The sequence below is a fragment of the Equus quagga genome, chromosome 7, assembly GCF_021613505.1.
Source record: "Equus quagga isolate Etosha38 chromosome 7, UCLA_HA_Equagga_1.0, whole genome shotgun sequence".
NCBI classification, from domain to species: domain Eukaryota; kingdom Metazoa; phylum Chordata; class Mammalia; order Perissodactyla; family Equidae; genus Equus; species Equus quagga.
In genome coordinates, this window is record NC_060273.1 from 70,536,536 (window position 1) to 70,549,207 (window position 12,672).

The 12,672-nt window shown below is 35.1% G+C and overlaps 1 protein-coding gene across 3 annotated transcripts in view; it reads left to right on the top strand.

The window, feature by feature from the left end:
• Window positions 1-12,672, top strand: part of CSNK1A1 (casein kinase 1 alpha 1) — a 50,428-nt gene that overhangs the window by 21,325 nt on the left and 16,431 nt on the right. For 2 of the 3 annotated variants that reach the window (XM_046667696.1, XM_046667697.1), the window contains exons 3-5: window positions 3,797-3,923; window positions 7,515-7,613; window positions 10,034-10,117. In XM_046667696.1, the coding sequence (XP_046523652.1) occupies window positions 3,797-3,923; window positions 7,515-7,613; window positions 10,034-10,117 (310 nt within the window). The remainder of the gene's footprint in view (window positions 1-3,796; window positions 3,924-7,514; window positions 7,614-10,033; window positions 10,118-12,672) is intronic. The other variant, XM_046667698.1, reaches the window with a different exon arrangement.

Genomic DNA, 12,672 nt, shown 5'->3' on the forward strand with positions numbered 1-12,672 from the left:
TGACTCTCCCCTCTCTAGGAGCCCGTGGTCTGTTCCTGCCCCTGTCTAACACTTTTCCTATCAAAGTATCCCTCCTTCAGGATCTGACTGGTAGCAGACCATTTTCACAAGTCGTCTTTGACAGATTTAGTTCCTATTGATCTTTTGGTTTTCTGATTCTGTCAACAGTTTTTGTCAGCCCCAGCGACTTGTGCAGAGATCATCTTACATTTCTGCTTTTTATGTGTGTTTTAATTTTTTAACTAGGTTTAGTTTGGATATGGGTTTAGAGGAAAGGAGATGAGAACAAAGAGGTGGACCTTACCTTCTCTTAGCATCTTCAGGCCTTAAGGTACCTTTTTTAATGCTCTAAGTAAGTAATGATGGTTTTATAAATTGAGAACTTGTTCTTCAGTCTACTTCCTGGTTGGTTGGACAAGACTAAGTCTTAACAGCATTGATTTGAAACAAACAAATGGAAAATGAAACTCTTGCACTTTTTTATTTTTACTTTCATCCTTTAAATTACTTGATTCTTTTGCATGTTTTGAAACTATTAGGAATAATAAGGTCACGTCAAACCAGAGTTCTTTTTGTAATCTCATAGATATCTGAGTACCTACATTGTGCACATCTCTTTCCCACAGTGTACTTAGTAGCAACACATCTACTCACATAAAAAATGTCTAAATAGAAGACCTGAGTTTCTAGGCTTAGAGGCATCTAGAAAGTGAATAGGAGTGAAATTTTTGTGTTGGTATGTTTTAGATTGTCTGCAAAGTTAAAAGGTATCAGAGAATCAGGTTAGTGCTTGCTCATTACCTAGGTTCTGTGAAGACTTAAAAAAACAAAGAAACAGTCAGCTCTATCTTACCAGGTGTAGAGACAGAAAAATCAAAGTAACAATCCCTGAAACTTGTATTGTCAAGGAGTTATTGTGGATACAAGCAGTGGTCAGTGGCTGTGGGAATTCCATGAAATGGGAGACCATTGTGGGATAGGCTACTTAAGGAAGATTTCTTTGACATCTGCGTATTAGGACTTTAGGATTGAAAATAGGGAGTTAGAAGCTCTCAGAATAGAATTGGAAAATGTGGAGGTGAAGGTAGAAACTGAATAAGTAGGATTTGGATAAAAGCAGAAGATGGTTGCTGTCTCCTAATCTGTGTAGAAGAATGTCTGGCTCAGTTGGACAGATAGAAAGCACAAATGGGGAGCATGCGAGGTGTTAGCTTTAGAGAAATAAGATATATGTTCCTTGAAACCAAAAGGAAATGTAAAAGATAAAAACACCTGTCGCTTAGGTTTAAGAAGTTGGACTACCAATCTCTATACAGCAGAAAGACCTGATTATTTTAGAAACGCATAGTTGCTCCATGGAGAAAAATGTCTTGGAAACATTGTATTTCAGCTTTTTTTAAATGGATTCTTCATCTTCTTGACCTTGAGAATACTGGATATGTTTTATACTCATACACTTAAACAAATAAGAAGAAAAATACCCAATAACTTGATTTTTTTTTGAGTGTGTTTCCAAATTCATCAAATTTTTCTCAATTTCTAATCATTATGAGAGTATTCCGTTAAAGGCTTACATTGCAGATGACCCTTCAGAAAGTGCTATATGAGATCATGTGTAGTTGCATGAAGATATGAAGTATGAATTTGTGCTTTTTACATTTCAGGTTTGTATTTGGGCTTGGATGGATGGTTGTAAAATTTGCTTATTTATTGTAGTTTTGTTAATGAGCCATCGGTGTGAATCTGCTGATGTAGAGATGAGATGTGGTCTTATGAGAGTTGATTTATGCTTTCCCCTTTTGCCTTTGTGCCTTCCTCTTGCTGCCTTGGCTCTTTCTGGATTTGGTGTTTTCTAGAGAATCATTTCTTTTTCTTTAAAACCTAGATAAATTAGATTTAGTATTGGACATTTATAATGGCAAGGACTGATTTTGAAGTTCCTGACAGCTCTCTAGCACAAATTTGCCTCTGCACTAAAGTTAAGGAAGAGGAAGAAAAGAAGGGAAGGAAAACAAAATAAACAGAAAGGAAAAAGGAAAGGAGAACATCACCTATTCACTTTGTTCATCATTTGCTTTTTATAGTAGTATTATTTGTTATGTTTTATCCATCTCTTTCCACGCTGTCGACTCCCCGCCCAACCCACCACTGTGAGTTTTTCTTTCAAGTAAATGTTTGAGTGAATATGAAGGGTGTTGAATTCCTATATGGAAAATAAGGGATGGAAGAGGGAAAATTATAGCAGCTTTGTACACAGATTTAGGTACAGTAAAGACAGACTAACTCTACCATTGGCACGTCTATTGCTTTTCTCTTTTTTTTGCTGCTTTTTCTCCCCAGATCCCCCCAGTACGTAGTTGTATGTTTTAATTGTGGGTCCTTCTAGTTGTGGTATGTGGGACACCGCCTCAGCATGACCTGATGAGCGATGCCATGTCCGCGCCCAGGATCCGAACCAGTGAAACCCTGGGCCACTGAAGCGGAGCGCGTGAACTTAAACCACTTGGCCACAGGGCCGGCCCCATTGCTTTTCTTAGGCTAGTGGGCAAGATCTCTAGAAGGTTAAGCAGAAACTCTTTCCTCATCAGGGTACCTTTCTCTACAAAGAGGATGTGAAAATGGATTCCTTTTTATTTGTTTGATAGCAGCAATTCATATGTCGGGCTTGCAAAGTAGTTCTCAAGAACAGTTCAAGCAAAAGTATAGGAAGGAATGTGAGCTTTTTAAGCCTCGTTCCCTTTTGATCTTTTACTCTCAACATAAAATTCTAGGAAACATATTCACTGTATCTGAATATAGGACCACACCTATGTAGTTAATTTTGCACTTTCTAGAAAAATATAATTATTAAAATATTAAATCCTCATACTTTCAAATATGGTATATTTTGGTATTAGTTCTTATTGGAGTTAACAAAGGAATTACTCCAGTCGAGCTTTAAAATAGCTTTTGCTTCTTTTTTTGTTGTTTTTTTAACATTTTAAATATTGACCAATTTTCTTTTCAAGCAGAATTCACAACCTAGATAAGTTTGAAATAAAAATGGTAGTGCTTATTTCTAGAAAAGTACCCTTACCAGAATTATAGGCCTATAGAAACTTGAAATAATTTATTGCAGTGATTCCCAGTCCTTGGAGTCTCTGAAATTAGCAGTAGATGTTTCTTGAGTTACTCTGGACAAGCTGTATATTTATCTGTAGGAACACAGCATGGGATAATTAAAACATGATTCCAATCAAAAGCCCATGTTATCTTTGTGGTAAGACTGGTTATTTTCTGTAATCTGAAACTAAGCAAAAATGAGGCTCCTTTTTGTAAAAAGGACAAGTAATTATTGATTAAATACAGCTTGGTAGGAAATGGAACAAGAGTTTAATAAAAGGGATCTTTGCTTTCTGAAACATTTCAGAATGACTGATATAGTTTCCTTCATTTCTTCAATTAGGAAGTAGGAGATTAAGAAACTTGCCCAAAGTCACAGGAGTCAGTGGCAGATGGGGTATAGAATTCAACTGCCCTAGAAAGAGCAGTGTTAAGACTGCCACACAGATTCCATCTTAATAGGACAATGGGGTCACTTGACAGAAAAAAAAAGTCTCCTTATACTTATATTATGTTGGGCAGGATAGTCAGTCAGTGAGTTCATCCTCTGAATAGAGGAAAACTTAAATAAAACCTAACCAGAGAGGGAAGTCTTGTGCTTGTGCTTAGGGTTTAAGAATTTTCAAAATTGGCAATGTTAAGTGATAATCAACTTTTCATAATGCCCTCCCTTCTACTTTTCCCCTTTTATTAGGTGGTATGGTCAGGAAAAAGACTACAATGTGCTAGTCATGGATCTTCTTGGACCCAGCCTCGAAGACCTCTTCAATTTCTGTTCGAGAAGGTTCACAATGAAAACTGTACTTATGTTAGCTGACCAGGTATGTGAAATTTTAATGAGAATAAAAATGGAGAATATTACTATTCACCTCTATTTAGCTGTAATTTAAATATTTATAAACCAGAGTATTATAAACCTATGTGTTACTATTTTACCCTTCAGATTAGCAAAAAAAAAAAAAAGATGTTAGTAGGGGTGTAGTCATTCAAGTGTGGTACTATAATATGACTTGGACATGTTTTCCTATAGATATAGGACAAAACTGATTATATTGGTTTATTACTCACCTATAGACTAGTAATTTTCAAGCTGCTCCATCAGATGGAGTATATTTGTTTTAGTGTTGAATATAGCAGGTTTCCTTATAAGATTTTGTTTGAAGAAAGGGTTCAATGTATATAAGTATAGATAAATATATACCGTCATGGGCCATGTAACGACATTTCTGTCAACAAGGGACTGCATATATGACAGTGGTCCCATAAGATGAGTACCATATAGCCTAGCTGATTCCATCTAGGTTTGTGTGAGTATACTCTGATGTTTGCACAGTGATGAAATTGCCTAACGACGCATTTCTCAGAACATATCCCCATCGTTAAGCAATATGTGACTGCATATTGAAATTTTGGTTAAATTAAGCAAGTTGAATGCTATATATTATGTGTGGGACCCTTATAAAAGCTATATTTTTGAGGAAAATAAGGCTTTTATTTAAGGAAGAATTTTTGACCAAATAGATGCTTCTTGAAGCAATGGATTCTCAGCCATTGATAGTATTTAAGCAAAACCAGGCAAATTTTGGAGATGTCATTAATTAGATTCATGCATTGGCTGGAGGTTAAGTTGTTTTAAAGCCAGAGCTTAGATTCTTTGATCTTAATAAAATAAGAAAGAAAACTAGTTTTAAAGAATTTTTAAGATAGGGGAATGGGATCAGGAACAAGCCTTGAGAAAACAGATAATACAATAAAAGATAACAGGTAAATGTTAAGGAACTTATTTTAAATTTTGGTCAAGATACCTTTAAGGGCAGGAACATGTTGGAAATGCTTCAAGGGAAACTCACTGTCTTTCTAAAAATGCTGTGGAAGAGAATGACATTTTACGATTTAGATTGGATGTCATAATAAAGTAAATGAGATGATAAACAGAACTGGTATTTGAGGTAGAGTTTCAGAAATTATAAATTCAAATGATTAGAAAGTAGTGCTTATTTTCTGTAATCAACGCCTTGTATTCCCTAAGCTTAACAAAACCTTTGAGTGGCTCAAGCAAATATTAGCAAATTATAGTGTTATATTTATGGCACATTACGAACTCAAACCTTTTAGTATCTTTTAACTAAGATGTGAGTGAATTCTAATGAAAGAGTTTGTATTCTGTAGGGCCAGGAACACATAGGCATTCTTACAGTGAGCATTTATTCAGGGCCTACTGCTGTACCTAAGTTAGCACTGGAGGATGCAAGGAAGAATAGGAATTAGTCCCTTCCCTCTAGGAACGTAGAGTTTAGTAAAGAAAAGTGGAAAAATACAGTGTTCAAGATGTGTGATAGAAGTTTATATTGGGTACACCGTTGACATAAGAGAAAGAATATACTTCAGGGAAGAGTGTTGCAGGAATGCATTCGTTTAAGGAGGTAACAGCCAAGTCTTACTTTGTAGATGATAGGCAACACTTGAGTAGTCTGTAGTTTATGCCATTGTCTTTTGCCTGACCTATTTCCGGTGAGTTAATAGTCACAGTTTAATGATGGATATTGCTTACCTAGGACAAATATGTACGTTAAGCAAGCCAAATGTTTTGTTTTACTTCCTTTAAAGTACAGCTTGCTGCTGTACTTAAAGGTGGTATTTGGACATTATATACATTTACTTCCTTCTAAGTATAAAATAGTTTAAGCCAGGGATTACAGGTTTGGCTTCAGAAGACATTTGTCAAGGTAGAGGAGTAAGATTTAGAATCTGTATATCCGTGGTAATAAAAGCCCTGGGGAAAATGGGGACAAATAAAAAATAGAATCCTGACACATACTACTGAGAAGAGCAAGAACATATGGGTAGAAAGATAATGTCAGTCATCTTTGGATATGGAAAACATTTTCAAATAGAACTTCTAAGTATCTTACAGAAAGGGTAGACATTTGATAATTTGAAAGTTAAAACTGACGGAAGAGATACCATAAATAGTTAAAAGACACATTTTTAAAAATGTAAATCTGTTTACACAACAAATGACAGATAAAAGATTGTCTCTTATATCCAAGAATTCTTAAAATTAACAAGAAAAGGAGAAGCCAAAAGAATAATGGACAGAGTATGGATTGACAGGTCGTAGAATAGTAAATATTTAAATAGTCAGTAAAAATGAGCAGATTTCCAAACTAAGTGTTAAGAGAATTGCAAGTGAGATTAATACGTGTCAAATTGGCAAAGTTTAGAAAGAACTAAAATAACTTTGCTAGTGAGAAAAAGAATACTATCAAATACTACTGCTGGAAAAATGAATTGTTATAGCATATTTTGAAAGGCAGCCTGATGGCACCTAACAAAATGAAATATATATGTACCCTTCAAGCCAGGAACTCTCCCTATAATTGTATGGGATTTGTCTCCCATAGAAATAAAAGCCCTAGTGGATAAGGATGTGTTTGTCTATTAATAGCATTATTGTTTACAGTGGGAAAACATTGGGAACAATGAGAATACTGTGAGCTGGGGGATGATTGGGGAAAACTTAAATCTATACCACAGAATGTTTGTAACCATTAATAAGAGTGCTAAGACCCATACCATTTGACTTGGCAGAATTTCCAAGAAATCAAGAAAAGCTTGTTAGAAAGACATGTTCACTATTCAGTTTTTGAATATGATTCTATAATATAAATGTGGAGGAAAAACATGGGAGAGTCCAAAAAGCATGCCAGAAAGGAACCCCAGCATATGGATGTTCCCATTTATATAAAAGATATGCTTATGGTGCTACCAACTTCCAGGAATGTTTGGGATATGTTTAGTTAAAAACAAACAAGCATACAAGAATAAAGTGGATAGAATGCTGCTTTTGCAATTTAAAACAATAATGACAAGATAGCTGTATCTGTCGATTGGTCATCATCCCCTACTCCCAAGTATATGTGTGTCCGAGTTTATGCAGTACGAATATAAGAGTGTGGAAATAGATCTGGAGAATACCAGGCTGTTTTAACACAGGTTACCTCAGGGGGCATAGAATTGAGGGTGGAAAGTGATGATTTAGCTTACACTTTTTATAATTTATTACAATAACTGAAACAGTTCTAAATTTATTGTAATTTAAAATTGCAAACACCAATTCTTCTTGTCAGGTTAGATGCTGTCATACTGGAAGAACAGGCCAAAGCCTGCTGCAGGTTTGTGCTTAGATAGCCATCGATCTAGAGATTAAAGATATCCACATCAGTCGAGATAAATGGAAAACCTGGTTGCTCTTTCCATTTAGTTTTGTCTAGCACTGTCTCTGTGATCTCTATTAATAGTTATTAAAATATACTGTGATCTTGAAAAACAATTGAGGAATAATATGTTGCTTTCTTTCATCACAATTCAAATCATGTAACTCACTTTTCTCTCCCCTTTTTTTTTTCCAGATGATCAGTAGAATTGAATATGTGCATACAAAGAATTTTATACACAGAGACATTAAACCAGATAACTTCCTAATGGGTATTGGGCGTCACTGTAATAAGGTTAGTCAAATGTTCTTTGCATGAAAGAACAACAAGTAAAAACTCCAAGAATTGCTTTGGTTCTATCTTTAAAAAGTCATAGTAAATTGAATTTGCTGTTGATAATTGCTTTGAAAGACTGTGCTAGAAGAATAATCAGCTAACTCTATTAACTTTGTAACTTGAAATAAATTCTCTCCAACTTACCCAACCAAGGTTAGTTATCTGTTTGGAAATATAAAATTCCCAAGGGCTTTATAATGAAATGCAGTCTTCTGTGTTACTTAACTATTTGACAGTTGTATATGTTTTTCATTCATTCAAATAGTGAAAAACCCCATATACTTTTCTTCCTGAATGCGAAAAATAAGATTTTAACTTTTGTCTCTGAAATGTGGGTTTTTGTAGTATATGTGCTTGTGCCACTTTGGGAACCACTGACCCAGCTGTCACCATGGCGATAACATTTGCTGAATGAGCATAGTTGATAATGAGAATTCTTTAGTCCTCGGATTTGTGTATTCAAAAGGATAACTTTTGGGCCTTCTTCAAAAGTAGTTGACAGTTTTACTTGGGTGCCAAGTTGGGTGGGTTTCCCACCCCTCTTCCCCCTTTCAAAGGAAAATACAGACAAGTGAAATGAACGTTAATACAATAAAATTGGTATTCATTGGGGTCTCAGAATGGTTGAACTTAAGGGGTGATTGGGTTTTAGCTAGTGGTGCATGACTGCAGTTAGAAACTAATTGTGTTGAAACTTTTTCTGCAATTATTAGTTTTATTGAGTGAATTGCTTTTTTTATCAATTCAATGTTGAGCTCGGGCAGACAGGCAGCATTGGCAATGCACTAAGCATGTTATGATCTGATGACCTGATAGAAATTCTCAACTTCAGGACAACTTGGGGTTTTTTTTGTTTTTTGTGGTTTTTTGTTTTGTTTTGGAAGAAGATTCCCATTTGTTTAATTAAACCATTAGGGAATGTCTGGTGTTTTTAGGTCTAGTTATAAATGTTTACCTTTGTTTGCCTGTATGAATGCCAACTGGAGCCATTGCCATTAGAACTGGTGTTGTTAATATGTGAGATATTAATGTTGGTCTGACCAAGTTTTAGGAAATTAAAATTTTTTGTTGAAAGCTGAGCTTTAAATAATGAAAGGGGCTTAAATCTACATATAGCTTACCTTGCCATTCCCAAATTGCATCTTTCTTTCTTTTTTTTTTTTTTTAAATATTACGTAGGTTCTCTCTTTGAAGTCTCCAGGTTCTTAATTGTTATTGCAAAACCTGGTACTTTAATTGAAAAGAAAATTACCGGTCTTAATTTTTTGGGCAGTTCTGTCAGTTTGACCCTAATCTTCTGTTGACTATATTTCCCAGCCCTCCCTGTCCGATTTTCTTCCCGCTAAAGATCCGTTATCCTTATGTGATCCGTGTTCTGCATGTTGACATTGCAGTACACGGTTTTTGCCTTAAAATTAAACAATGACCTAGATAATACCTCTCTGCTTTTCCCCTCCCCTTTAAAAATAGCTTGTCAATCACATGGTTATATTAGGAAGTCCAAATTGACCACTGATGAAAACCTTTTTAGAATCTTGTGTCCTCTTCAGAGATATTTTAAAAAATATTGTGGATCTGCTTCCTGTTAACACAGATTCAGAGACAGTCTAGGGTAGAGACGCAGTGTTTTCCTTAAGATTAAAGTAAGTGTTTCCTTACTTAAGATTCAAATTCTAAATGTTGTCGAACATTTTAGATTAGTGTTTCGTTTATGTAGTTGGCTTTTAGTGTTTTCTGTATTACAGTTTGAAAAATGCCAGTTATTTGAAACTGGATTCTTTGGTCAGCTTGTTCCAGTAGTTTTCTATTCTTGGGAAAAAAGAGTTTTGGGGGGCTTTTGAGGTTGATTTTTGAAGTCAAATTTCTTATTTGGAAAATTGTTCTGAATTTGATATTTAGGAGTAGTCACTCCAATCTTAGTGAATTTGCTCATCTCTTCCAGTAATCAGCCCTGCATGCTTATGAAAATAAATTTTAAGGTGACTAAATGCCTTCTACCTCTTCCTTACTGAAGATTTTTTTCCCCTGTACAATCTTTTTCGGGGGAAGGGCAGATTGTGGTACCAATGATTGCAGATCCAAATTTCCCATTTTTGATTAAAAAGTTAAAGAGCCAAATGTCACCATTGCTATCCCTGTTTCAGGCAGTGACACAATATAGTGGCATTAAAAACCTGAGTATTTTCCAGAATTCAAATGTTCTTGAGCATGTGATTCTTATTTGGAAAACTGAGAAGCTACAGTGCTTGGTGGAAGAAGGATGGCATTTGGCTACCCTATTCTTTCTCTAATGCCTCGGTGTTGCCTGTCTGCGCCGGCCATTGTTGCAATGTAAGCAATACTGTTTGATGCACTGCCACCCTCTATTGTCTGTTTAGTGTTTAGAATCTCCAGTGGGGAAGAGGAAAAGAAGCATGACTGTTAGTACTTCTCAGGACCCATCTTTCTCAGGATTAAACCAGGTCTGAAACTGTCTCCTATTCCAACCTCAATCCCAACTTCATGTGCTTTTCTTTTTTATTGTTTTATTTTGATTATTTTTGTTTTGTTTTAATTCTGGAGAATGTAGATCTTGCTCAAGCACCTCTTACGTTGGCATTATTCAGACATACTTGGCAAACATAACATTACTAAGGTGTTTCTTTGTGGCTTTTGCTTAAAGCTTGTAAAGTTTAGAGAAAACGTAAATGAAAACAGGATTATGTTTATACCTCTAACATTCACTTGAGGAAATAATATGTTGGTCTAGTGTTGAAATTCCTTACCTAATAGTATAAATTTGAGGTAGACTATTTTTTTAGTTTTTAAAAATATATTTGGAGTTGCAGAACTTAATGCATGAAATACATCTAAATTCAGTTGCATAAGTGCTGTATGATGAATATATTCTACCTCACCTCTCTTCCCCTTCCCTAATGAGCTTCAGGTAAGTGTAGATCAGATTTCAAATCTCTTGTTTCTAGAATTGATTTACCTCAATCTCTAGATTCCCTTAACTTCAACCAGCGGCATAAAATGCTTCAAGAGCATTATATGCTCTGGAACTAGAAGACATTCATTCTAACAATATAACAATAACATAATTGAAGCACTTATTAAACAGTTACTATTAGTAGCACATAGAAGCAATTCAATGAATGCATGAGCTAATGATTTAGTGTTTGGCAGGCTAGATAAACACCTCAATAATTTTCTAAATAGTTTTTAAATGTAAGTAGAACTCTTCATTTTCTTTTACTTTTGTAGAAGTTAGCTTCCTTATTGTATGACTTTTCAGACAAACAAGGGAAAATAGTGTTTTGTTTTAATCACAAAATTTAGCTATATAAATTTTGAAGCTCCTTAAAAAAGAACGAATCGTTATCATCCGATTTAGTTTATACTGAGAAGCAAGTATTGGCATGAGTAATCAAAAAGGAAAAAAAGTTGTATTTGATACTGCGCATACTTTGTAGTTGCTTAATTACCACATGCATCATCTGGGTAATCATTTAATCCTTTTTCATTCTGCCCAGCATTATTCCAGGGACCACCTTCTCCTGCTGTTAAAATGGTTTCAGAAGTTCAAATTTCTTTCTATTCACAAAAACATCAACTGGTGACTAGATCTTGGTTGGGGGTGGGTGGGTAATTAAACACATTATAAGGCAACTTTAGTGCCCTGTTTTTACTTAACCATCCGTTGCCACATTTTACTTTTTTGTAGCATAATCATTTAATAATTTCCATAAAATTGTATTGAATTGTTTATATTCTCTGCATACAGGTTAGCAGGGTTGTGAGGAAAAGTGGTGTTGTGAGGTTTTTTGGAAGGGCAGGAGAATGTGACCCTTGAGTCAGAGAAAAATTGGCTGCAATTACTAAAAACTGAAATTGGCAATAGTGTTTCTGAAGAAAATACACCTCTGCTGAATGGAGTTATCCTAGCATGTCCAACATTAACTCATTTCCACGTGCTTCTGGAGAATAGACGGCATTCTTTAAAACAGGCACAAATTTTACTTATGACATGTAATTAAAATCCACAGAAAAGTAGCCTGACCCACCAACGAAATTAGACTTGTCTTTGCATATGCAAATCTGTAAAAGTACATTGTCTTATGACTTACTGAATATTGTCTTTTCCTCATTTGGTTCTGCTTCTACATATTTGCTGCCGTTTGGTTAAGTATCCTTGGTATCTAGTGCTTTTGTGTAAACACTCCATTATGTTTATGTTCATTTTTATTTATTTTTTAAAGATTTTATTATTTTTACTTCTCCCCAAAGCCCCCAGTACGGAGTTGTATATTTTCAGTTGTGGATCCTTCTAGTTGTGGCATGTGGGATGCCGCCTCAGCATCACCTGATGAGCGGTGCCATGTCCACACCCAGGATCCGAACTGGCGAAACCCTGGGCCACCGTAGTGGAGCGTGGGAACTTAACCACTCAGCCATGGGGCCAGCCCCTATGTTCATTTTTAAAATCAAGCATAGAGAGCCACTTAAAGAAGCTTGATAGATACTAGAAGACAATGAACTACCAAGAGATTTAAAAAATTTTAATTTTAAGTAGTTTTTCTTTCAATTGTTTCCTCTTAAAATAGAATACCTTTGTTTAGCAGTGACGTTACTTTTCCTGTGTTTTCAGTTTTCATAAAAGAAAATTTTAAATTGATTTATTTGCTTTGTAGTTTTTTGTTTTGATTAAAGACTGAGATATTTAAGAAGATAGTGTTTGTATTATGTTTTATTTTCTTATTGAATTTGATTTCATCCTTTAGAGTTGTGGAAGGAAAGAACTCTCTAGTGAACACTGAGTTTTTATAAAGCAATCTTTTAGTTATGAGAAAATGTCTGGTTTTAGTTATAAATGGAGCTACTGAATGTAGAGTTAGCCATGAATGGAACTATCAGACGTAATCATGTCTGAGTTGTTGCTATTTTCTCCTTCATTTTGAAGTACTAAAGGGAGCTATCCCAGAAGATATCCCTTAGAAGAGCGTCTGTGTCCTATATCAGTTTTTATTCAAAACCC